We start from the raw sequence: 24,139 nt of genomic DNA, 5'->3' as shown, positions 1-24,139 counted from the left end.
TTCGGTTTCATGCGAGGTGCGCTGCATAAATCATCCCGCGATCTTAATCCGCAAACGCAAATAAAGACCCTAAAGAAACTTTACCCCGATGAGCTGAAATAAAAACGCCCTGCTTGTTCTCATTAAAGCGCAAGTGGGGGAAGGTGTTTTTCCAGCTGGCTTCCATGCGTCAGAGAGACATGTGCTGTTAGCCCGGGAAGAGCCCACCTGCAACGGTAAGTCTCAGAAGCGGCCGCCCAGTGTGTCCATTCAAAAACCCACTTCAAATTCTGGGTCACAGCCTGGTACAAATATCCTGACAGGAGCCAGCAAAACTTGACTTGCAAAAAAAGGAGGCAATCTGTCAATGCGATATATTTACCCAGTGCAGAGACTTACGGAGGACTGTAGGTGAATAAATGCAGTTGATGGAAATGAAAACTGACTTTGCGAAGGATGGTGTCACTTATTACATTCATTGCAGAAGGCTGTATTATCTGTCTGGGGGCAGGGAGAGGAAAGCTTGGAGCCAATTAGGACCTGGAGAGAGGAGTGGAAAGCCATTAATGGGAAATAAAAATATTCAAGGTTTGGTGCTGTGTTGCTATAACAAACCAAGGGAAGGCTGTGGTGGGGTTGATGTACATTCTCTAAGTCTTCAAAGCTCCAGTTCTATGAATCAACATCTTTGTGTATGTGTGTGAAGAATAGGATTCTGCAGTTCTGTTTTCTTTGTATGTTTCTTTGTGGTTGTCCTTTTTAAGTATTTGAGTGGCTCACAAATGGTGTGGATCTGGATTGACAGCAAATAAAAGGGCCTCTGCTATTACGCCATCATTAGGAGGGTGAGCTGCTATGCCAGCAGGCTCCAGGCAGTTTGCGCCAGCTTCCTTCCTGCAGATTATCCTCCTTTAAACCTATCAGAGGAATCAAGATGCACTTCACATTGCATTGTTGTAAACCAGACCCTCAGAATCGTACCATAATTTTCTGGGCAACTAAACAACTGTTTCCACAAGGCTGTGTACAGTTTAAGTGTAGAGTGTAAGACAAGCCACAACCCCTGAGCCCCTTTCTTACCTGTAAGCCACTTTTCTGCAAAACATCACTGATTACCAATCAGCTCAGCATTGACGCAAATGACTGCATGATGTCAAACCACTTTGACATTCTTGTGTTTCAGGGTTGCAGCAATTTGTCTTTAATTCCAGTGGACATGCCCTATTAAAACAATCAACTTCTTTGCTGTATAGTTAGAGCTTTGAAATATTATGATCATCCATTTATCAATTTAAAATACAGTGAGTCTTCCAGATTAATTCCCTTTTGCACTGTAACTTTATATGTTTGGGTAATGGAGCTCTCCCATGCCAAATTATGGTGATTGGTCTTTCTTGTGTATTGATGTTGCAATCAACATTCTGCCCCCCCAAACTCACGAAATATTACTTCACTTCTAAACAGATGCCAATACGGATGGCCTTACATTTACTCCTTTGGTTGAATTTGAGGCTTCTGCTCCTGTTCATGTCACTATAAATGCAGGCAATGTTGGCCTGTGATTTATTGCTGCGTGTATTCACTTTATGAACAAAAGTCGTCTCAAATAATTAGAAACATTCCTCGCGATCTTAGCCCCAATTGACAAGCCGAAAAAAAAGGAGCCTATGGAGCAAAAACAAATTCATAAAATTGTGACAGGTGCTTTCTCAAAATAGCTGGACAGCTCACCATGACTTTCAAAAGAAGTGATAAACTCACTTTTTTGAGCTACTTTTCATGGCATGGAATCAGAGCAAAAAAAACCCCTTGAGTTCCCAAGCATCCTTTTGAAATGTCATTTCTGCACGGTCTCCAGCTCTTGTCTAAGCCCTCTCTCAAATGTTACACCTCTGATAAGGCTTTGACAAATCGGACGGGATTTACGCATTTCATCCTCTTCCAGCTTTAGAGTCTCATTCGATTTTTCACAGCGAAACACCCAGAGTGGTGGAGCCCTGCCTGAGATTCCTTCTTTTTAATGCCTATCTAACTGCCCGTTCCTGCTTAAGACTCCTTAAAAAAAGTAACTTTTCCCTTTATGATTCTTGGACCAAATTACATATTTTACTCTGCTATTTAGCAGGGCAAGCCAGAAGGATCGCACTGGGGCTTTGAACCTGCCTAATATTGTTTGGGGCCAAACACCTATGGTGTGAGGCACAGTTATTGTTGGTTTTATTTTTCTTATTATCCGTCTGCAACTGTCTCTGATGAAGATTGCTAAAAAAAAGTCTGGCAGGTAGGAAGCTATGCTAAATGCTGAATCCATCGGCATAGAGCTTATTCATCAAATGGTAGGGCAATAGCCATTTGAAAATACATTTTTTCTCACAATGGCCTGAAACATTGCTCACGTATTCCCCCATACCATAACATATTTTTCGGAACTGATATTTGAACTGGGTCTGATATTAGCTAGTTGTGACCCAGCTTGCACAAAACTCAGTACAGATCTGCGGACTCTCAGATATTAGATTTATTATATTTACACATTAGGTTTATTAAATTTACACAGAACTGTTTTCTGAACTTCCTAATTAAAACAATATGGCCTCCACAGCTTATCTAACTGCAAGTATGGCTGCAAGGCCACAAATGCTACAAAATTTCTTTAAATTAAATGAAACTTGGTGCAGCTAGTCTGAAGGGAAATACCTGTTCGGTGAACTTTGTGTCCATAAGCCATATGCTTTTGCTGCCATGAAGTTATGTTAAAGTTATGATCCATTTTCCCCACAAATGTTTCCTTTCATCTGATGCCTACTCCTAGAGTATCCAAGTTTTTTGCCAATGGAATTATTCATATGTTGATATACACAGTTATTTAGAAGCAATGCCATCTAGGTGGAATTATTTCAAATGAACAGTTGTTACAAGAGCATTTTACATTTTTAGTTATTATTATGATGATAAAGCTCCAGCCAAGGGAGATGTATGATGCAGGTACTGAGCCATCTCAGCAAAGACATGAAAGCTGGACATCTGACCCCAAATACCTCCTCCTTTATACCATTCACTTAGCAGACAGTCTCATTCATGTGGGCTTGCATTTAACAGTTTTGTACAGTTGACCAGATGTCCAGAATTAAACACAAACAAACAAGCTGGGCGGAATCCTTCTTCATTTCTCAGTGTAACATTTTCCTCTCAGATGGTCATTGCGTGCAGCCTCACCTACCTCTTTCCACTTTGAAGCAGTTCAATTTTTCACCAGTAAAAATAGAACATTGCATTGTCCCTAGTATTAACATTTGAGATGGAATACAATATTCAATTACATTAAGTGAAAGTTTCCATTAAAACTGATCCAGCATTTTGGCGGTGTAAAATGGCAAAAAACATGATCTTCTTTCCCTCTTAAAAGGACATTACAAAACCGTTTATTGAATGCAAACATTCACATGCATGTAGAGGGAATGAAAGAAATATGTCAGTCAGGGCAATGTATTTTAAAGAATTGTTTTCAGTCGTGTTTGCTCCAGAAGCAGTGGAGAAAAATGGCTCAGGAGCGTTTTGGTTTTGAGCATGTAGTTCTGGCAATGAGACTCAGCTTTGTTGCTTTTCCAAGGAACCAGGGGGAAAGGAGTGTATTCCTTGGCATGGACCACTAAGAGAGAGTCACCATGGGGTGAAGCAGCTCCTAAATCTGACCTCGGCCTACTAGATGTCAGGAGTCTGGTGTCCTGGCACCTTTTAACACTCTTCCTGTGAGATCCACCATATCTCCATGCCTCAACACATATCCAGTCTTCCACCAGGTAAGTCACAAATGTGAGTGTGTGCATATATCAGATTCTAATTATCTACTACAGAAGCAGAAATCTCATAAATTCATTATGAGAGGGAAATTGCTTTTTGCAAGAAGGGACCCATGAGCTTTGATCTGTAGCGTGAAAGAGAGAGAGAAAGAAAGAAAGAAAAATAGTTGTGCTACCTTACCTACAGCTCAGAGCTTGTCTTTACTGCCGTCACAGAGCAGCCAAGATTTCCCTTGCCTGAACACACACAGAGGTTCTTTTGTTCATAAACAGGTAAACATTTCAACTTGAAAATTCACAAATTCATCACAGAGGGCTCTCCGTGTCCAAAGCGCTGGGAATATTACCAGTTCTATTAAAGTGGCGACTGCTAGGTATCAGCACTGTTGGCAGCCATGTAAAGACTCAACAAATAACATCTGGCTCTCATTGTCCATTTTGATACGAACAAAAGGCGAGAGATGGACGACAACAGTTTGTAGTGCATCGATTCTTGGCACTTTCCGGATAAAAATGATTAACAGACCTGAACACCCACATGGAAAGTATTATCTCTTTCAGAGCAACAGAGGAAATAAATCCCCAGTTGTAGCTGAGGAAGAAGGGGTTGCGTATTTGCACACCTTAGACGGCTTGGGCAGCCCAAAAGGAGAACACTTCAATCTGCCCTCGTTCTCCTGCAGGCAGCCAGACAACGCTGCCTCTGCCATCTACGTCATGGCGCAACACACACCGAATTTATTTCGCCTTTAATTACAATGTGATGATCGCTGTTCTTTTTCCTGAAATTCAACAAAATTGAAGCTTTTCAAACAGCACCAAACGTGATGGTTTGGCCCGCTCACACTCCAAAGTAGGATTAAAGGAAAGCTGGGCCTACCAAAAAAGCAATTGATTGGAGGAGGTTGAGGAAGACCACACATGCAGGCCGTGAAATAACACAATTACCATTGATCAAGGCAATCAATTATGCTCACGGCATGTAATGTGCATGGGTGGAAAAACAAACAGCAAATTTGAGAAAACACATCCCATGAATACATTTATATTTGATCAAACTGAATTCAGAAGGCCTCACTTGCCATAGTGTCTTAATTCATGCCTCATTTGAACTGTTTCTCCCATTGTGCTCTGCAGGCGACACTGAAATGCTGCAATCACATGTGGGTTTGCTATTATCTGTAAAACTCGCCTGAAACAAGGTGGAATGAATTACAGCACAGATCACCATAGGAGAATGCTGTCTGACCTTGATACTGTGGAGAACACAAACAAGGCCAAATTTCACGCAGTGATATGAAAAACGGCACGGCATTTTTGTATAATTGTATCAGTGTGTTGTAAATCAATCATATTACCTTTTTCCTTTAGTTGCAAAGGCAGCTTTCCAAACCACTATGAAAGATCATTGCATTATTGATGTTTGCTCATGTTCTTATTTTAAGAATTATTGTCAATACTGCCTTCTCAAAAACTGCCAAATGATAAAACCCTAAATGATGCCATATATAGTGAGGTGCAAGTGATGGAAAGTAGATACACACCTGAAAGCCATTCATGGGAGAACACATGAAGTTATAAACAGGTCAATTGGAATTCAATAGTGGAGAATGCTTTAACCTTTCTTGGCTTTGAGTTTCACATCTAAAAAAGGCATTTTGGTTTGGTTTCTATGCTCATTTTTGTTTTGTTTTTGTTTTATTTTCATTTTTGATTTCCGAACACAGCACACTAGCTTATGGTAACTATGATCATTTTCGCCACTATTTTATGCCAGATTAGAGGAGACTTAACTGTTTGTTTAAAAAGACCCAAACAACAGCAGCAGTGGTCTGTAGAGATATGAGGAAATCAACATATTTTGAACAGTCAATTAAAAATTATTTGCACATGGTAGGATGAATAATGTAGCTACTCCTGGACAACTTCACCCCAGAAATACAATTATTCAAATAAATTTCCTTTGCAGTCCTGCCACCCATGATCTTACCATCTGCCACTGCTGTGTGTGCTTTGTACTGCAGCTGTGAAATACAGATCCCATTTCCCACCTACAGTATGGTCTCCGAATGAACACATATGTGCTTACTTCATTATAACTAAAATAAAGACATTTACGAAATAGTAAAAAAAAAACGGTATTCGAAGCATTTTAAAATAAAGCATTTATCAAAGAAGTTACTGTGGGGAATTACTTTAATAGGCCATTATTTTTTCAGCAATGTATGCATAATAACATGTATGTTTCAACATATAAACTGGAATTGAGGAAAAAAAAGCCGTACTTTAAACCTTTTCATATAAATGAACGTGTAATATAGTCATTTGTCATATGGAGTGTTGAAATGTCATGCTATGCTGTAATGAACTCTGCACTTCAGTTTGCAGTATGCTGCAGTACTTTTATCATTTTATACATGCATTATGTATGAATTACTTCTTTTACCCTAATTTCCACACATTTTGAAATGCCAAGCTACACAGACTCCAGATAAAAAAAGAGTTTTTACACTACAGAAGGTTTCACTGTATGGCTTTATTTGAATTCATCAAACTGTGTATCATTTTGTATTACTGGGGATTAAAAGATAGCAAATAGAATTAGAGTAACTTATTTACAAAACAGTGCAAAATGTATTTGTGTCACTTAATAGACATACAATTCCATATCGGTATACAATCAGAATGGTACAGGCAGATAAATTACAGACTGTATATTTTTAATTAAAGCCAAATGCGGAGGAGCTCCTGAGAGTACTGACAGAACATCTTTTTACATAAACAAAGAATGTATATTGGTATTGTAGGATGATTCCACTACACCTGGTGACATAACACTCCTACTCAGTATGATTTGATATATATATGAATATGCAGACATGTGCAACACAATCTATGACCATGTGTTTGCACTCCCTCTTAATAATGGAACAGCTTCTTTCTAACACACCTGCTCAACAGCACTCTGTTCAGAGTGCACTCCGATGATTCTATAACAACAGGCTCAGCAGCCTGCTGAAAACCATTGCACACAGTGGCACGGTGGATGTGATCGCTGAGTGTTTATACATTGCAGTTGTTTTCACGTACTGCTACCAAATTGTTTACAATTTATCTGGGCTCCCAGTCCCCCAGGCACAGGGAAGTGGGGTGCACAGATTGGGCCATTCCCCCTTCACGGCGCCTGCCGCCCAAATTACGTAAATATTATGCAAATAGCCTAAATATTTGCCTGGGAGCCCCCGGCTGTTGTTACCGGTTGTCAGAGTCGCACTCCAGAGTTAGAGCTCTGTTTGCAGGGCGGTCGGCTGCATTTGATCCCACTTTCCTCCTTTTAGCCGTCCCTTTGTTCATGCAGTAGTGTGAGGTGGAGTGAGAGATGGTGGCAACCTGGCTAAGCTTAATGTCAAATGCAATAATGGAGTTAGACAGCTGAGCACTCCCTTGAAAGTTTTATAACATGGGTGTAAAACTATCAATATGTCAGATTGCAATGATCTTTGAACACACATGTTCACTCAATATGTGAATCGTGATAATATTCCAAAGTCAACAAGAATTTTGAAATTAAAGCTACATTGTAAGAATGGCTCAGTAATACCAAACCTCCTGTAAATACAAACTTGCTGTTATGCTCAACCTCAAATGAATTCTACCGTAAATTTTCAAAATCTTATTTGCAATTTCAACTGACCTTCTGGATACGCATACCATTAGATTGTTCAGATCAGGATGTGGAAATGATTTTTAGATTTTCATGAGAAACCTTGGTAGCAATCAATCCTTAAGGCTGATTGTTGCTGACCCTCCACAGCTTTGATGTGCATGGGACTGAAATTGAAGCATATAGTGTTTATATCATGGTTCAATTTACACTCCAGGCCATATTCCTTAGAATTTTCTGCTCTTCAGTCACTTCTGATACTGAAAATGATACATCTTCAACATAATTTAAACCACCTTTTCAGGTGGAGCAGTGTCTCAGGTTTCAAAAACTTTAAAATAGGGTGTAGTCCCAAAATAATACATCAAAAATGTATAGTACATTGAGTCATTTTTACTAGAGGTGCTATATCGGCAGCAAACACATTTTCAAACAAATAATTAATTTTATCCCATGTATTAACTGAACTGGACTTAACTGAACACTAAACAGGTATTACACTATGATATTTTTAAACAGAAAAAGGATCCAATATGCATTTTTTCTGTATTATCTTTTTTATCCTTTTTAATAAGGGAAATAAATATGTAACACACACACACACACACGCACACACGCACGGCAAAGTATGACAAAGTGGCAAATCCAATAAAATATACTGTTCAGGGAGAAGTGAGTCTTTTCATTCTCTGGTATTGGATAAAATTCAGGCAACACTACAGTTTTATCATATCGGAGACAGTAGTTACGGCCTTAAGGAGTTCTCGAGGCTGGACTGAACTGTTTCAACGCAAGTGGGCATAATCAGGTTGAAAACAGTGGGCATGAATCCAATTCAACACTACAGCTAATGCTGCAGAATTCCATCTGGAAGCTGGACGTGCCAGCATCTTGCCACATATTTTCACAGAGGTAACACTGTCATTTTCACACCTGGCAAATAACTACCAAATACCTACAACTGCATGCTCATTTCTCATCTTTTTGTTTACTGTTAGAATTGCGACGTGACTGATACCAGGATTGTTTCAGCAGCCAACGGGGAAATCTTTGAAAACAGGCACCATTGATAAAGACTTCATCTTGAGCTGGTACCCTCTGCCAATACTGTCAAAGCATGTTATTGGCAAAGCGATCTGACAGAATCCTGATGGCTTCTGAATTGGCCTAATCTCATCCCTCCAAACAGTTTACAACATGCTTACAATGCAGTCTGCATGCATACTTAACTGAAGCACTGAAATCTTGCTCCTACAGACACTGTCAGGACATGACTCATCACTCTGATCAAACCACTGGCATTCAGTATTACAAAAATTCTGTGTCATACACACATGTACCCAGATTTATTTAAAAACCATACCCAATTCATTTCAAACTTGATGTATGTGCTTATCGCAACAAACCTGATCCTTGTGGTGCTTGCTTTAACCACTGTCTGAATAATGCTTTATGATCCATTTTTAAATTTGTGGAGGGGGCATAGTTTGTATTTAATTCAGCTCCTGTAACAAATTGTTCTTTGTATATATTACTTAAAATAGGGAAATGAAAACAGCTCTCTACTTGCATCCTTTCCTGTTTTGTGAGTAGGTCAGTTTTTTTTTTTCAGATTGTCCTTCCAAAATTTAAACCTAATCTCTAGCCTTTACCTAACACCATCTAAGTCCTAACGCCACCTAATTGTGTATATAACTATGTGACTATGTGCAGCAATAACAATGTAATTATATTCATCTTGACAAAAATGAAATAGAAGTATTTTATATAACAACAGTGTCACTGCACAGCCAATATGTGATTGATATGCAATTAGGTGTTAAAAATTGGATGTTGAAGATATGTTGAAAACATCAATCTGAAACGATACATAAACACGTTAACATTCACAAATGGCACCTTTTTTGGAATGAAAGCAACAGTTGTCTTTGTGTGCAGTTAGGAAGCATCATTAGAATATAATATTCACCCTTTTTTATTTTTTATTTTATGTACTTAACATAAATTTAATTACATTTAATTTCGGATCATGTTTTTACTTTTTCACAATCGTGTTCATACTCCAGAGCGGCTCTCAGAAGAAGTACACAGAAGGAATGTATATACTGACATCTAGATCTGGAGAAAAGGAGATACGTAGATAAGCATCGATATGACAACCTGTAGCTGTTGAGTAGGAATTACACAGACACATGATTGATTGCCTGAGCCAGCATGTGTGTTGAATTAATGTGCTTGTAAAAGTCCACATGCCTGGATCATGTTAGTAAGGTGTAGTATTAGCTGTATGAAATGTGAAAATTCTACATCAGCTCAGATGTACTGTAATTAAAATAACAGCGACTGTTCACTGTTGTGCATATTGTCCCATATTTTTACCATAACAGCTCAATGAGCAATGCCACGATGCAGATATTTAATTTCAACTTTCTTGTTGTGCTTAATATGAATGTCCCATAATTAAGATTTGCCAATCAGTAATTTCTTTCTTTTTTTTCAAAATTAATAAATATGAGATATGTATATTTAAAAGCACACAGCTTTTAAACATCCCACCTAATATACCACCCAAAGCAATTTCTTATGTCAAACTTTGTTTTCCTTTACTAAAAAAAAAAAAAAAAAAAAAAAAAAAGCAATCTAATGGTTTAATGCACTTGTATCTCTTGCAGCCTCCTTGTTTGGCCAACCATTGAAACCTGGTCATGCAGCACTTCTAACATTGTTGACTCCTTATGTGGTTTCTGCAAGTGTCTGCCGAATGTAAATGTAAATGTAGCTTCACTAATACAGCTCATAGCCAGTTGTTTTCTTTTTTTTCTCTGATAAATCAATGAGTTTGTCATGTGTCTCCCTTCCTGAGGCCTGTGGCTGCAGTGACTGTTTTAACTGTCAAAGACGGGCTGCTCTCCTGCGCTCCAGATGTGGCAGCTGCTCTCTGTGTCCGCAGCTCATGTGGGCCGCACTTGAGGGACGGGAAGCGCAAAATCACCGGACCGGGCTTTACGCAAAAGGCAAGTTCCTTCCGTGTTGTGCGGCCCGAGCCAGACACACTTCATTTTCACAAGAAGAGGTTTATATGTCCATGAGCATTTGTCATAACTCTGTCTGCTTCAGTAAAAGTCCTCCCCCCCTTGACTTCTCATGATGGATGGAGACAGCCTTTTTATGATCTTTGAGGAGCTCGGTGCCCAACAGGTGCGGAACCGCTGTCTGTGCCCACAGCAGGAGTTTTATTACGTTTCGCGGGCGCGTTTGGGTCCACCGGGTCCATCTGGCGACGGCGCCAGCTTCTGGCACGCGCCCGCCCTGCCTGCTTGACCTTGCCCTTCAGACGTGGTGAGATCATCCGCCAGAGCGCTTGGCGGAAACATTCCTCCGGGGTGAAGCCGTGTCTTCCGTCGGCAGGGTGAACCCCTCGTTCGGGAGCGTTTCCCGCTCTCCCTGTCGCTCCCTCTTCTCAGAGGAAGTGCGGCGCCCTGGCCTGAGCCGCATGGCGTGAGTAATCTGTTTACGGATTGGGTGTCATGTCCCAGTGACCCCCGAATAAACCCTGCCGTTATTGGGTGATCAAAGCGCTGACATCACCCTGGCTGGGATGGCTGTTTGTTTTCACAGGGAGTCTGGCCCGGGTATGATGACTGAAAACAGACTTCCGATTCAGTCAGCTTCAACATCTGGGACAGGGCTATGATGTCAAGTTGTGTGCCTGAATCCCATTATGTGCGAGATTAGCACATAAACAATCCCTGTCAGGGGGACCAGACTCCAATCATTAGTTACCATACATTGTATGTATCCATTTACCTTAGCGTTGGAGGCCATGTTGAGGAAACCAGATGAAGTCCATTTTACTTTTGCCACCTTGCATTGGTGACTAACTGTGGACTTTAATTTCCACTTGAGGAAATGAAATACTTCATTTTAGGGAGTCAGGATTATAACCTATCATTTACTAATATGCGCACTGCGGTAATTACCTTCAATTTTCTGTGACTGACAAAGTTAGTTCTAGCTTGTCAAACAAATCCCACCAAAAAATAAACATTGTTAGGTAATGAGCAGCAATATATGATGTACAAGTGACTCCACACCAGCGGAAAAAAATAATAATAATTGGCTGTGAGTAATTGGAGTGGGTGGAGAGCAAACCCAATAAAAAAAGGAGAAAATCCATGCAATGTTTCTTTTCGTGAGGGCACCGCAAGGGGGATAGTTTTTGCTGTGAGTCTCCTGACAGCCCATGGATTCTGTTCAGGGCTTTCCAGTAAATGCTGTAAGGGAGCTGTTTTGAGCTGCTTTCAAATCCAGGCCTAGTGGAGATGAAGGGCTTATGTCCGTAGTGAAAAACATTGGCTTCCAGTAAGGCTTAGCCCTTGCAACAGCACCTCCTCATCTATCGCATTTTCACAATCCCACATTTGGAGTTGATATAATGTTATGTTCTCTTCTTTGTAACAGCCACAACACGTTCAGAGGCCAAGTTGGACAGTACAGTGCAAACTGGCGAGAGGGGAAGCACTAAACAAGCCTTTAAACTCAACAGGACACATGGACACAGGGAAAGTGCATCCAAAACAGATAACTAATCTGGAGGTCAACACAACTGAAACAGCTGACAGTATTCTGTAAAATAGTACACCCTATATGGGAATTCAGCATACTGAGCCATTGGTAGGAGCCACTGTGATGAAAAATGCATACTTATGCTAAAAAAGTACAATTACCCTACCATTTGTCAGGGTAAAAGGAAAAAACTAAAAAAAAAGATACAACCATGCATTTGAGAATTCCCACATTAAATTACAGATATAATATTTCTCCCCTGGACAAGACTGCACAAACAGACAACTAGAGATAAGATGAAATTAGTCAGAGATCCAGTTAAAATAACTTTGATAAGAATATCCAATCATCCAAAATACAATCCAAAAGCACTGGATCCAGAATAAGCAAACACCGAATGCTTCAGATGCTTCTGCTCGCATTTGGTGTGATGTGTGTTTCGAGTGCTAGTCAGAGCACGGTGGGCAACAGGCATGTTGATAAGCAAAGAAAGCTTTGGTTGGAAGCTGCTGGTTGGAATTCACTCCATATTTAAGGGAGGGAAGGGGGCACTGTTAAAGAGAAGCAGCCCGCAAAGGATTTTACTGGGGTCCCTTCGCTCATCCGAAGGTTATTTAACATATGAAAAGTCTGATTCCATCTGACAGGCAATTGAACGTATAAATCAGTACCACATCTCTCCAGTGCCCTTCCAGATTTCCGTTCCCCGGTTTTAAGGTGGTCTCAGGTTTTATGGCTGGGCCCCGGCGCTTCTTCCCATATGCGTTGCATAACAAAAGGCAAAGCTTTGTACCCAGAAAACAAAGGGCTTTCATTTAGGGAGGGACCCCCTCATTCCTGGTTCTGTTTTTCAGAGACTAGGGCTGGGTCAGGTGTGCCCACCCCTGGTGCTGGAGAACGTCTGACCAGGAGAAGCCTCTGAATTATAGACTGAAATGTGACCTCCTACTCCTGCCCCATCCTTCCCATACCTGAACATGCTACTGAATTAATGACAGCTGGAATCCCTGCTGGACAGCAGCCGGACCAGGATTTGGCACCCATAGGTGGGTTATAAGGAGATATGTGTGGGGGGTGGAGTAGGTTGCTGGGATACATATGGGCTGCTGTGTTAAACGTTTAGCCACCCTGGGACCTGCGGCACGGCGCCAGCTCCTCCTGCTCCTGTCAGTTTCGTAAGCGCTGAACTCATTCCAGACGGCAGGTCCAGAGCCCAGCGCCTGCAAAGTGTGATGGAGCCGATGCTGTAATTGCTTCACTGCCCCCTGGTGGTGAACCTCTGTCTGTACACCACCTTTGCGTTTATGAACGCTGATGGGAGAGACATCTCAACATTTTCAGCCTCTGGCTAAAGCTAGATGTGAGTGATACACATGGGGCTGGCCAGTAGCTTGATGCACTCAGCATGCTCAGGGGTCATTTCTTGATGTACCCAGCATTCGTCACTAAGATAGGGAACAGTCAGCTTCCCTCTGCATACTCACACCTTTCCTATTTGTCAAAGTTCCATATCTTCTAATTCCATCTGTAAATTTGTTTGTAATTTTATAATTACATTTACCACTGAAAATGTGCTCTTGCATGGAAGTGCTCTTCCATTTTAAATGACTGGAGTGAATAAAAATGTAGACAATATTGTTTAAAAAATCAATTCTTCATTTGTAACATATTTCTTTTGAGTGATTTTTTTAAAATTATGTGTATGAAGTAATTAAATCCCCTTGTAATGCAAAGTGTACATTTTCTTTATGTGCATAGCTTCTCAAAAGTATTGTTACTGGAGTTCATACAGAAACTTTCATAATATATAAATAAAAAGCATTTCATTCCTTTTGTATTTAAGGACAAAAGGCTGACTCTCAGACTCTCACTGCTCTGGAGCACCATCTTGTGGCTGTAAATATCTCAGTGTATATATGACCAATTGGCATGAGAAGCTTGTTCAACCACATTGTCACATCTTCCATTCACTCTGCTTTTACACTGACTAGGATTTTCCAGCAATTCTGTCCATTACTATATTTGCTGATATCTGACTAACATTAAAACTTAACTTTTACATATAAAGCATCCATACAATACAATTTATCCCTCAGGAGTTTACATCCACACATATCTCCTTATCAAACTCTCTGCTGATTAGCTCTGAGACCAAGTTCTGGAGCTCTTTGAACAGAGTGTCAGTAGGAGAGACATGTTTCTCTCAGCACTGCATAGATATTACAGATGTCCTTTTTGTGTCATGAGAGGATTGAAGCATCCTCCTCTTCACTTTACCATTTTTAACAGGAATTATGTCTGGCATTACAACAGTGTGACTTGGTGATAACCCTGCAAATATTATCTTCAACATACAGATAAGCAGTAGACTGCAGATTTGTCAACTCAATAAATACCAAATTTTCTTTGGCAAATATGCCACTCTTGTATATGAGGCAATATCAAAATTTAAATTATTAAAAGAAATGATAAAAAACAGATTTTTTGTTCAAACAACACTCTTAAACTCAGATAAAAAGTAATTAAGAAATATGGGAAAGGTATGAGATTTATGAAAGCTTGACAATGATAAAGAAAGATTAACTACATATTCAAATACACTGTCACAGAGTAGGCCTTCTGCAATGTGATTAAGCGGGAGAGGAATCAGAAAGTTCCTTAAAAAGTATATTTCAATAGGTAGCATTACCACCCACTACCACCGGGCTTAAGTAAGTTGTTTACAAAAGCAATGCTAGAAGGCCAGCATCCTGATGGGAAGAAATCATACCGACTGAAAAAGCAGTATGTCTCATCACCTAAAAATATCATCCTTCCTGCAGTGTTAACACATCTCTCTGATCTTAGAGTATTTCTTTGCTCTGTCATATGGGTTTGATAGAGTTCACATGCATTCCTTTTGCAGAGCTTACATTTTTGCCATATTAGTGATTGCAGTGGTCTTTTTCAGTTACTTACTGAAAAGGGATTGGGAGAGTATTAATGCACTTTCAACTAAGGTGTTACGGAGAAGTGACAAAAATGTACGATCAACATTATAGTGTTTCGATTTACACAGAACATGTAGGTGCTGCTGGCTTTTCTAGTATTCTAAGGCAATCAGTAATTAAGTTTACAGACAGCAGTACTCCTCAGCTATTTCAATTGTGAATCTATCATGACAAATTCTATGATCACATTTTTAATCACAGTATCAATCACCTTTTCTCTCATTTTCTTTAACAGGAGAAAACTACTTTTGCATCAGTTCATAAATCTGCCCATTTCATTTCTTTATGTTGTGTCCTTGTCCTGAATTAAACCTACCACCACAATGACTTCACTATAAAGCAATCGAGTGAGGTGGAAACACAATCATTTGTGACATCTGACTGCAATCGTTTTGTCAATTGTGGACATAACTACATGCATCTCTTCTGGTATGCCAATGACACAGTACTTTAATGTTCACAAGAGTATGCACAGAAGCGAAGGTCTTTTCATTCTCTGATGTGTGCATAAGAGATATTCACTACAAGGCATGACAATGTTCCATTCTACTCAGTTTATATAGTATCTTTCAACTTACTGCTTCCTAGTATGTAAGAACAAAACCCTTGGATGTACTGGCAGAGAGAACACTTCCTGCTCATACATCAAATGTGATTTTAATATAACTTCTAGACAATACCCAAGGGGGTGATTGATGCAAACAATCACCGCTGTGAAGGTACATTCATCTTGAATTATTGTACAAATTACAATCAAATTGCTGTCCTAAAAGGAAGTGAACTCCTTTGTCTTACTGTGACCTGCTTTGAACCGACAATATGAATAAGATGAGGCTGAGTTTACCTGTCTCCACCTTGGAGTGGTCTGTCCTCTCAGTCACCTTCTCTTGACTGATGAGGTAATCGACGATCCGCACCCCGATTGGCGGCTCTGTGTGGTTCCATTCCATAATGACCAATGAACTGCTGGGCTCGTAGATGTGAGAGAGCTTCAGTCTGGAGGAGGACATAGTGAATGCATATAGGTTAGCTTAGTACTTGGTCCACCCATGACTAGTCACCCAAACTGTACCTAAAACCAGAGTAACGCTCCCACAAAACTAAGTTCTACAGTAAGCCACTTCACTCACTGACGAAAGAGTTTGGTGTGCTCGGTGAGAGACGACATAAAAAAACTGTGACAGGGGCACTGAAAAAGCAAATCCAACCGTCACTCAAATTCTAGCGAGAAAAACAAATTGTGCGATGTGTCAGTCTGGTGACAGGGATGAGGTGGAGCAGATTCAGCGAATGTCTGCAAGGTGGCTAAGATTGATAAAACTTTGAGGGTGCTGCGTATCATTTCGGCTTAACACTGGAAGGAGATGTAGGTCTGCACACACCTATGCAACGATGAGGTTTGACATGAGCATGCAAAAATAGGACGTCTGACAAATGAAATCATGTGAAATGTTCTAAGTTATTTCTCCTCTTATACTTTAAGTATGTGATGTTTGCGTGGGATGAAAAGAAGGTTTTAAACATATCACAGTAGCTGGATACATACAAGGATGCAGAAACAAGTTATTTAAGATTAAAAAGTAAAGTAGTCAATGTTCTCAATATTTTGAAATTCAACAAGCCAAATTCCACAAACCAAAATCCATGTCCTCGTAATTATTAATCGTTTAAGAATTGTACTGCAATTACAATAACAGTGCAAGGCATCTCTTAGCTGAAAGGAAGCTTCATCACTCTGGCATATGACTATTTTACGTAAAATGTAAAATCTTTTTAACATAATTATTATTTTGTAAATATTGTTCAAATTTGAGACTGCTTCTGTCTTTACTGCAGACATTATGTTGTCATGGTATAGCACTCAGTGACTGAACATGACACTGACTGTCTTAAGATGCTAACTGCAGAAAAACATTACACTGCATTTTTGCATCCCTGTTTTGTGTCCCTGCATTTTTGCCCTCTTTTCTATTTGGTACAGAAATCATTACCTATATTGTATTGCACAATATTTCACCATTTATTAGAATTTTCTTTATGGTCCAAGTGTTTTAGCATGTGAGGATGGAGGTATATAGGAACTAGCTGGTGTCTGAATGGGAACTCAGTTACCAATGCACATTTTTCTGCCTTTAAAATGTACAGAGAAGCATTTGTCTCCATCATTGGTAATCAATTGAACATCATAACATTAACTTATGGATGGAAACCTCGTTACATGTAAATAAAGTTTCTAATCACGGTTTATCAGAATGCAGCACCCTGGTTGGGAAATTGGAGTGATCATTAATACATTAATACACCATGACAGTGGACCTCACTGATTGCCAATTCGTATAATGATGAATGATGGTACACTTTCAAAGTCTACAATAACATTGATTTTTTTTCTCCCTCATTTGCAATTACGTGCAGGTGAGGATAACAAAGCTGCAGTACAACCATGGAAATCAGACCACTGTCACTGCACTGTCTTCTCATCTGTACTTCACGCATTTTTGGACAAAATATTGCATTTTATGGAGATTTACAGAATAACAAATATCGCCAGTTAATATACCTGGCACCCTGCCCGTGTTTCTTGAAAAGAAAATTCTACCTGGAACAAAAGCAATCCGCTTACATGTAACAACTGTGTCCCTTATTCCCTCTTCATCTGACTCTGGTCTACAGTAATGTGGCAACTGGCAGCAGTGTGCTTTTTTTTTCAGCCCGCTTTGCTGTAAGCGCATGGCCGCGTGACTGATGCCGGGGATACCTACACGGGCTGGGGAAGCGGGGCGCAGGTGGGCAGCCCGTCCGCTCCGAAGGCGCTGGAGTCGCAGCGGCACCAGTCGTCGATGACGTCGCCCTTCCCCGAGCACCACAGCATGCTCTTCATGGCCTCCTGCAGCGCCTGTTTCAGAGACAGCGAGGCCGTCGCCCAAGGGAGAGGCGAAGGGGGAATAAAAAAAAAAAAAAAAAAAGCTGGAGCTGGAATTTGAGCGAGCGCGGGTGCCAAGGCTGCTACCCTCTGCCCCGCATCCAGCTGGCATCGCTTCCCCTCTGAAGTGCCAGCTGATCATTAACTGCAAAGTCAAACAATGACTATTACGGTTGCTTTTGCATTGAAGAAGCAAAGAATGGCTTCAAACTGCCATTCCAAGACAGCAGTCTGGGCAGCAGCCAAAACACATGGATGGGCATTTTCTTTACAAGACATTCTAGAATCTGTGTGTTAAACGTCCGCTTCTCTCTTCCTAATATCCTTAGCTGCCTCTCCCTGTTTACCCTATGCTGGTGTCCACTAGATAAACTGTTCTCCATTACTAATAGATGAATCTATGCACCAGCTCTAGCCAGTTATTTGCCCGTGGCTATCCAACCCTGGGAAGTGTTCTTATTTCCTTTTTTTTCTCTCTCCTAGACAAGTGTCTTGGTCCATTCTGGTGTCTGATGAATGAAAGAGCAGCATGTTTGTGTGATTCTGGTCTGCCTGAGTTCCCCTCCGGTCACAGGGCTGGAGAGAGGGAACATGTTTCTCTGAGGCAGGTTTCACAGGCTGCTCACCTGGTAGGTCTCGTTGTTGGAGACCAGCTCGTAGAGAGGGGCGGCTTTGGTGATCTGCAGGAGCACGGGTTCGGCCGGGCGGGACGGCCCGGGGCTCATGTGGCAGAGGTGACAGGCGGAGGGGCACTGGCCCTGGCTGCTGCAGTCCATGCGCACCCCGGCGGCCATGCGCTTGGCACCCGAGTCCAACAGGCTGGCGATGTAGGCGGGGTACGTCAGCGTCCTGGGCTCCTTCTCCCGCTCCTCGGACTCATCTGATGGGGAGTTTCCTGCAGGGAGACCGGCGTCGTTAGAAGTGTTCTACATCTGCTAAACCTGGGGTGACCAGTGTGCTACTTGAGTGGATAAGAGATGCAAGTAGCACATCCCACAAAACACGCCGGTCTCTTAGACAGGGTCAATTTCAACTCCGCCCTTGACCTTGGTTAGTGACTGTCCACCTCTAAATTCCCTTAGAAATATGATGGGTTGCCATTCTCAAATGTTCTTCGCCGGGAAATAAGCAGACCGTTAACTCCAGGGGTAGCACATGTGTTTGTGAAAACCCATGTTAAACTTGCATGAACCCAGTATTGCATTGACATTTTCTTCAGGAATACATTATTAAGCCCCTTTTTATGAAGATATTTGAGAGCAATTATCGCCACGCTTAATCGTGTAATTTTGACAAACGGTTGTTATTAAATACTTGTTAAACAGATGTGGAGCGAACACTCAAGGTGAAACAAAAATTTCTTCCAAACAAGAATTTGACAGCGGCTCCCAGAGGACTCACTCGGGTTGCTCTCGAGTTTTCCCGGCCCAGAAAAACAAAAGATGTTTTCAGAGCACACCCCTCCTGTGCAGTTAGCATGGCCCTTTAAAAAATTCACCTTCAAAGATTACCGTGAGGGGGAGAGCCATTTTCAATGTGAAAAAGCAGTCTCCAAAGCTCCACAGCCCTGACCATTTTCAAAGAGAAAAGTGTTTAGATTACCATTAGTGTGTACTGCTGAGTCGCCTGCATCCACAGGCAATTTAAAAGCTCAACACGGGCAGTTAGGGAATTCCTGCAGCTGAAGCCAGTTTTAATGAAATAAGACATAGCTTTATGGGCCCGCAGAGGCAGGGAGACATAAAGCAGCCCAACTCCCCATACAGGGCATGTTTAGAAAAATGAAAACACACAGCTTTCTCTGTGCGGAATAGGTGCGTTACCCGCGAAAGGGTAGTAGTCAGAAGGCTCGCCGATGAGAAGAAAGAGGAAGATGGGTTTTATTTACTGACTGTTTGGACTAAACAATGGGGACAGCTATCACCTGCAGTGTACTGAACAGTGTGAATGTTATTGTGGTTTTCCCTAATTTTAAGTGTTGGATTTAAGCGAGTATATGGTATTACAAACATGAGCTGGGTGTTGTGTTTGCTGGTGCCCCCTGTGGGGCTAGGTCTGTCAGGGGCAGGATAAGTGTGGGCATGAGAGTGGTTTGAGTGATGAGGCAAGGGTAATTATGGGATGGAAATGGTAGCTGAACAGCTGGCCTGAGGCATTTCCAGCACCACCCAAAACCTCTGGGTGTCCGCTGGACTTGGGGCTGGGAAGACTCGGTTATTTCTAGACTGCTACAGGCCTTGATTAATCAGGACACAAAGCCAAGGATGAGACCTGAATGAGACCTGAACGTCCTAATGAAGTCCTTTAGAATTTAGAGAATGGTGTACTGAGCAAGCCATTAATACAAACATCCATGAGTCAAAGCTTAAATCCCTGTTTACTAAATCCACCAGCTGTAATTCCTGACAAATACTCCTTGAGGATTTACAAATTAAATGACACTATTCACATTTATGCATTATTCACATACTTTATATAGGGTTTTTTAAAATCTATACGACTAGCAGTGAGTTTTTGTGACAAAGGTAGTCAATACAACTGCAAAATTTACTATGAGGTGCAGGTTGTAAAAAAGGGCTCAGTAATTTACCACAGTTATATAGCTAAAATGCCACACAGAAAAGAGAACAGAAATAAGCAGGACTGTGCTTTCTTTGTAACTCTATGTCACTGAATGGCTTTCCTCTTTGGACTGACCAAACATATGTGTACTTAAGCAAAGCTTATTATCATTACTGACAGGCATGGACCCAGTAAGCCCTTATCAGTGTGTTGTGCATACACACAGACAATTCGTACTTACTCACATACCTTTAAGCTGTTTGATGTAGAACACAACGTACTGTAAATAATATTATTTTCAAAAACATAATACAATAACATAAGGCTGACGTGGACATCAGCAGTTATTTTCATCCCTTTCTTTTCTTTCATTTCAAACTATACAAAAGTCGCTTTTCTCTGTGAACGTGAGGCCTCCATTTTCGCATCTACCTCTCATCCTCCAAGCTCCCAAAACGCAGCCGTGAGCCGGAGGGAGCGAAGTGACAGGACTCACCCAGAAATGTCCGTTGGGCAAAAGCCCCTTGCTGCTACATTCGCTCCTGCTGCTGACGCCGTGATGATTACGGCCCCTTCTCAGTATGCATCTCCCCGGACACAGTGATCGCTCATGCTGCATCTGGAAATGCAGTCCCTGAGCTTACACTCCACGCAGCCAATATCACTCTGCCACAATGCGAAGCTGAGGCCCTACCATTTCTTTATGCAGTCTTTATACCGTCCGTACACAAATGGAAGTCGATAGGGGTGGTGTCTGGGAAACTGTAACGGCCACATTATTGCAATTGTCCTCTGCCTGTTTTCGTTGGGCCCTTTATCCTCCGTGACCCACAGTGCGTGCCGACCTCACAGCCATGGGCTGATAATGTGCAGATGATGTGAATAATCAAAAGGCTGGGTCCTCTCCCCAGTATCCCGCTGCGCGCTGAATAAACCGTGAATATTGCAGGGCAAGTGACTCTGTCCTGTGCCACTGATGCACAGTAAAATTTGATTTCAAATAGGCGGCATTCACACACACACACAACATGCACACACAAATGAGAATGCCTCCCACCACAAACCCTCCCAAACATAGACACACACACACATGCACATGCGCACACACACACACACACACACACACACACTGACATAAGGCTAATTACTGATTTTATTTGAGGCACCATCACAACTCTGCATCTGGACAGTTAAAAAGCAAATCTACCGCCTTCCAAGATAATGCTGCAGAGCCCCATCACATTACTTGGATCAGGGCAAACAACCTATCAAATTACCCTCATTTTGTACACCGTGTTTGCGCAAGGAAGCAGGGATCTTGTCATCTAAAGCCCTGGTAAGCTCCAGAATTTCTGAAGGAAAAAGACAAAACAAAGCTGAAATGATATATACATTGTTTATGAAAAGCATCCTGTGAAAGCACTACGAAGCATCCTTTGAAAGCGTGCCACTTCTGTCGTTTTTTTTTTCAATTACCGCACATTACAGTGCTGTTTTCAGCTTCCCTGATGCAACACAGAGCACCCAGCATGTGTCTTAGAGCCCCCGCTTCATTCTTCAGCTCACAGAGGTAAGCAGTGCCCTCTCACAAACACTAGATGGCATTGAGGCACTTTCAGCTCTAAGCTACACGGCCAAAGGGATGCTCATGCCAAGAGCCCGCTTGAAGATATCATTTCTGCAGTCAGCAGACTGACTATTAGAGCGTTCAACAGCCTTTTAAACAAGAAAATCATAACGTCTTTGAAAGGGATCGATCGCCGCTGTGATTACTGACTCACAAGTGCGGGGTCAGTCCAAATCATCAAGCATTAGAGGTTTTGTTATGCCAACTTGGATTTGCAATTAAAGAAACATATACATATATAACATAGATATGGACAGCACCTAAAAAATACATTAAAACCTTGATATCTCCTGGTTATGGAGATGTGGTGCGCATCTAGGTCCACGGCTGAGGAGCTGCCGTGGTGCTGTAGCACGGCGTGTTATGCGTTTGCTGGGAGCATATTTCCAGGCTCCTTTTCAAGCACCGCGGCGAAGCACTGTGACAGGCAATCTCGCCGGGCAGATGTTGCTTGTAGTTAATGATTTGCAGTGGCACACCGCGCAGTACCTACGCGCCGTTTCCGGAACGCAATAAAGGCCGCGTCTCCCAGCCCCTCTGTCAGAGGCGATATTTACCGCGTCCGGGTTTGAGGGCGTTATCTTTTACCCTGTCAATACCTCCGGCAGGAGGAGGACAAGGAGGAGCGGGAGGAGAGGGGGTGGGTGCGGGGGTACCAAATAAACCATGTAAATACACTGACACCCGAGCTAGTAAAAGGGGGCGAGGTATTTATTTGCGAGGCCCCCGACCCCCGCTCCACGTCTCCCAGGCCAGCGCACTTCCAATCTCTTTGCATTTGATTTATCCCCGCGTTTTAGGGCCCCGGCTAGCCGAGGCCTTAACTGACAGGTCTTTCTGCCGCTTAATGGAACCCTCTCGGCTGTGGCCTCGATTCGGGGCAGGTGAGAGTGCCTGCGTTTATTTACCGTTGATTGGGCCGGTCCGGAGACTCGAAGAGGAGTGACATCTTGTTTACAGGTGGCGATTGGAACGGGCGTGCGGGTATGTGCGCACCTGCGTGTGTGTGTGTGTGTGTGTGTGTGTGCATTCCAGCAACCTCCGCACCTCCCCCTTCCCCTTCACTCTGTCGCCTGTCACCAGAGTAATTAAAGAGGAAACAAAAGGAGGGCAAACGAGGGGTTGGGGAGCAGCGTCTGCTGGTGGCTCAGGATCTGGACTGGCCCTGAGGGCTCCGGGCTGAAAATCCAGATGGCTGCACAGAGGTTCTCGTCCTGAGCAAGTCGCTTAACCCGAGCTGCTCGAGTCGCAGCCCCCAGCTGTATAGACGGGTCAGAGGACACGTGTAAAGTGCAGTAACTTCCTCTGCATATGCAGAGTGTGTACTGTAATGTAATAAAGGACAGTGACTGAGTGCACTGTAATGTGAGTTTTTGCAACCAGAGACCTGAGGACCCCTGTGAAGGTCCTTCAACAACATGAAGTCAGCCCTCAGAGCACACTGTGGTCCATTAATTGATCCACAGAAGGGAAATGTTATCAAATACTGTTCGGTCATTTAAATTTGAAACGCTCCTGTATAATAGGACAAATCTGCATCCTAAAACAGCTAACATGTTAAAGAATTACAGTATAATACTATAGAAATACTAATGAGTTAGGTTGAGAACCAGTGCTGGTGGGGTAAGGGGGGCTGCCTGGGTGAAATCAATTCGACGGCGACTCACAAGCATTCTATTGTATATTATCATTACGTAAATAGCTAATTTGCAGTTTGCCTGCCTTTGAACATTCCCAGCCAGCATCCATTTCTGTGCTCGCTGTGAGAAAGCAGACCTGGGCCCCATAGCAACAGCGCTCTAATCAGAGTGTTTGCACTCAGGCGTCCGTATCGCGGGGAGCTGCGGGAGCGCACAGCGGGTCCTTCAGCCAATCAGCAGCTGTCAGAGGGCCCTACCTGTCCCACCTGAGACGCGGCGCGCGCGGGGGTCTCGGGGAGACGGCCCGCGCGCCAGCTGTGCGCGGACTCCCTCGCATCATTTACACCCACTGTTGGCACATGTGTCGGCCCGTACGCAGAGCCGCTGC

The 24,139-nt window shown here is 42.3% G+C and overlaps 1 protein-coding gene across 2 annotated transcripts in view; it reads right to left on the bottom strand.

The window, feature by feature from the left end:
• astn1 (astrotactin 1) overlaps positions 1-24,139 on the bottom strand; it is a 274,669-nt gene that overhangs the window by 26,478 nt on the left and 224,052 nt on the right. For both annotated transcript variants that reach the window (XM_036554076.1, XM_036554078.1), the window contains exons 17-19: positions 18,549-18,817; positions 17,762-17,895; positions 15,844-15,995 (exon numbers count right to left, since the gene is read on the bottom strand). In XM_036554076.1, coding sequence (XP_036409969.1) covers positions 15,844-15,995; positions 17,762-17,895; positions 18,549-18,817 — 555 coding nt within the window. The remainder of the gene's footprint in view (positions 1-15,843; positions 15,996-17,761; positions 17,896-18,548; positions 18,818-24,139) is intronic.

The sequence above is a fragment of the Megalops cyprinoides genome, chromosome 20 (assembly GCF_013368585.1).
Source record: "Megalops cyprinoides isolate fMegCyp1 chromosome 20, fMegCyp1.pri, whole genome shotgun sequence".
Lineage (NCBI taxonomy): Eukaryota > Metazoa > Chordata > Actinopteri > Elopiformes > Megalopidae > Megalops > Megalops cyprinoides.
This window is presented reverse-complemented; position numbering and strand designations above follow the sequence as displayed.